Genomic DNA, 3,567 nt, shown 5'->3' on the forward strand with positions numbered 1-3,567 from the left:
TCATCGATAAAGCATAATTATTCATAGAAAATAGCAATAATAATAATACAGTGTCCAGAATAGAAAACACATACATATAAGTCACATTTTAATATTTAATTGAAGCACCATTTTCTGCCACATATGGCATAATTTTTAATATTTTAAATAGAACTTTTAAAAATTCAAAAAATAAAAATTGTTCAAGTCAAAAAGTTTAAAGTGAAATTATACAGCAAACTATAATTAAATTAGAAAGTTACTCCTCAATAGAAGATCAATTATTCATGATACAATTAAGAGTCGAAATGCAGTTTATATTGTAAAATATATAATTCTTGAAAAATGTGAATATTTCATCGGAATTGTAACATTTCTCTTGTATGTAGTATACATAGTATTCGTTAAAATCTTTTGTTATTCATAAATTATTAATGTATCATGTACATCATGGAGTTAAGGGACGTATGTTTTAACTGTGTAATTTGTCGAATCATGTTAAAACTTATCCGAAAAAGGAAAAGAAAAAAAATGCGATTGCATATTGTCATAAACGTATAGAGCTAATAGAATAAAAATATTTTACATACTAGAATTTGCATTATTTTGTAAAAAAAAAGGAAAGAAAAAAGAAATCTGCGCATTTATTTTATACATAAACAACATATGAGAATTTATGCGAAAAAATTAAATTATTTATTAAAATCCTTGTTTAAAATAACATTTTTGTATTTATTACTATTTTACTAAATTACGAACAATGCGAATATAATTTTATATTACGAATAATATAAATATATATATGTTTGTTACTCTTTTTCATATACTTTGTTATATATTATAAGAATATTTACATCTCCATGTAAATATTTTTATAACATGACAAATAATGATAAATGACAAATAATATGAAAATAATAATAGAATAATATGGAATAATATGGAAATAATAATGACAAATAATATGAAAGATATAAAAATTTTACATTTTATTCCATGCGTTTTTTTTTCGTTATAATATTGTACAGCTTGCTGTTATGTTCATCGATAATGTTAAAGAACTTGTTGAAAAATCGTTCGGCTGATTTTTCTAAAAACATTTCTCTTCTGGTAATTGCACCTAATTTATCCGTAGCCTCTTCTATTTCTAGATCTATTGCTCGTACATCTGGCATCGTCTCCTGTATGTGTTTAATTTCATTGTTCAACACCTCTATCTGTTTCGTCAATTCAATTTTCTCATTTCCCACGTCTGCCTTCATTTTATCGATGCAAGATCTCTCCTCTTCCAATTTTTCTTCATTTACAAGAGATTTAACTTTCTGTTCCAGTTTCTCCAGTTTTGTGGCCTCCGAACAGATTTGAAAGTCCACTTCGCTGCATTGCTTCGCCAATAATTCTTTGAAATTATTCATCAAAGCAAATTTTTCCTTCATAACATCTATCATCTGTGGATTAAACAATCCTTCTTCCGGCAATTTTAATTCATCAAAATTCACATCGATGTCGTTGTCGACATGCATAAAGATCTCTTTATTATACGCCCACACTGCTTTCTTGAGATTATTATTGCAGGATGCTAAATTGATGTCCAAGGTGTACAATTCCTTTTCGTAATCTGTCAAATGCTCATCAAATCCATATATGGAATTTTGTATTTCCGTGCATTGTTGGACAATCTTTTCCTTTTCAGACTTAGACATGGGTTGAGTCTTCACAATTGAGATTAATTCTTTATACTGTGTATCTGCCACTCGAATTTGCTCGTTCACAATTTCAGTTTCCATATTCAAATGTTTTGTTTCGTCAGAAATATTTTTTATATAATCTTCCTTCTCTTTGATGCTGTTGAGCAGCATAGCTTCCTTGTCGTGTAAGGACGATGATTTTTCGCTCAATTTTTTTACGGTTTCGTCGATTTCCCGTGATTCCTGTTCCATTATCTGTAATTTTGAGTTATTTTCTTCCAATTGTTGATGGATCTGAACCATATCTCCCTCAGAGACACCTTTCAGATCTGCAATGTCCTGTTTATATCTCTCCAATAATTCTGCTTCATCGTTGTGTCTCTCCTCGTTCCAAGCTCTATAGCACTCTAACTGTGCTATGAATTCTATCTTGCTACACTGAGTTTGTTGTTCCGTTCCTATGAAGGGTAAAGTTGTCAACTGGTATGCGTTGAACGCAATTTCTTTTACCTGACACACCTCAACCAGCCAACCGATCCATCCAAGAACATTGGGCCAGGAATGTGTCGCACTGGCAGTTTTCAACCATGATTTGGTCATCACACCAGGGTAATGCACCTTCTTCGCACACTTTGGAAGCTCTTCTATGTAATTTGCCGATGTGAGCTCTTGCTTGATATCCAAGATCTTCAACAGAAAAGCAGAGACTTCTACAAATATCTTCAACGTGACAGGCTTTAGACTGCCGCTGCTATTGAGCATGCTCGACTGCTGATTCATGTAAAAGAAAGTGTCTATCTTATGGAGTAAATCCATCTGATAACTCTTATCTGCCAAGGGCCTCGTGTCCTTTCTGGGACCCTTGACACCTCCTCGCTCGCTTGATGGCGATCGACCTGGCGCATATCCACTAGATCGTGCTGAATTGGGCAAATTAAGCTTGGCGGAACCTTTCAGAGGTGTAGCTATAGTTGTCGATGCACGTAGAGGAGTTCTACCTAAACCTGTACACACAAATATATTTATATCTCTGCGCTGTGATTTAAAGATTTAATAAAATGATTTACATAAAAGAAATATTCATTTATTTTTATATATTAATACACATATTATTTTATATATTAATATATATATATATAACAAATTAATAAATTATAAACAAATAAATATAAATACATATAAATTATAAATAAATATATATACATATATGTATAATAAATTAATAAATAAATTATAAATAAATAACTAAATTATGAGTGAATTATTGTAAATAAATAAATTATAAATTGCATATCCAATTAGGTGGGAATACATTTAAAAAAAAATCAGAAAAGACTTGTGTAAAGAAACATTTATTCCAATCCTGTATAAACACTTTTTGAATTACCTAATCCTGGCGGTTTTAAATACGATATCCTGGCGCCGATCGATCCCGCCCGGTCGCTGGAGGAGCTTCTGAAGCGGGGCCTGGGAATGTGACTCTCGTTCGTCGAGACTCTCTTCGGCTTCAACGTTTGCGTCCTTCGCTGCTCACTTCGGGAACGACGATTATCCATCCTGGGAAATCCTGTCCGATATATTCGAATTTGTTCTCTCCTTGTGAATGTTTTCCTCCCTAAAATCCAGCATTTATACTTCTCTTCTGCGTCTTCTTCAAGGAGACCTAACTTAACCAAGGATTTTCAAAGTTTTGAAACGGTTAAAAACCGCCGAAGAAACTCGGGTGACACGTGACACCAACCTGTCAAAAATAGGGAATTTTTCCGAACGTTTTGATTGGTTGGTTTTTTGGAAACTCTAGATTTCCCTAGCTCAGCAGCCAATCGAAACGTCTGACGGATCTTCGATCGACCAATCAGCGTGAAGAATTTATTTTTCTCCTTTTGCTGAAAAAATATAT

The 3,567-nt window shown here is 32.4% G+C and overlaps 1 protein-coding gene across 1 annotated transcript; it reads right to left on the minus strand.

The window, feature by feature from the left end:
- Nucleotides 1-944: 944 nt before the first annotated feature.
- On the minus strand, nucleotides 945-3,369 carry Ndc80 (kinetochore protein Ndc80). The gene is made up of 2 exons (XM_029311548.2): nucleotides 3,055-3,369; nucleotides 945-2,671 (listed from the first exon to the last, which is right to left on the minus strand). Exons 1-2 carry the CDS (start codon nucleotides 3,221-3,223, stop codon nucleotides 969-971), a joined length of 1,872 nt encoding a protein of 623 aa, XP_029167381.2. The 5' UTR covers nucleotides 3,224-3,369; the 3' UTR covers nucleotides 945-968.
- Nucleotides 3,370-3,567: the final 198 nt, after the last annotated feature.

Source organism: Nylanderia fulva, unplaced genomic scaffold, assembly GCF_048542155.1.
Source record: "Nylanderia fulva isolate GAGA-0341 unplaced genomic scaffold, ASM4854215v1 Scaffold337, whole genome shotgun sequence".
Taxonomy (NCBI): Eukaryota; Metazoa; Arthropoda; class Insecta; order Hymenoptera; family Formicidae; genus Nylanderia; species Nylanderia fulva.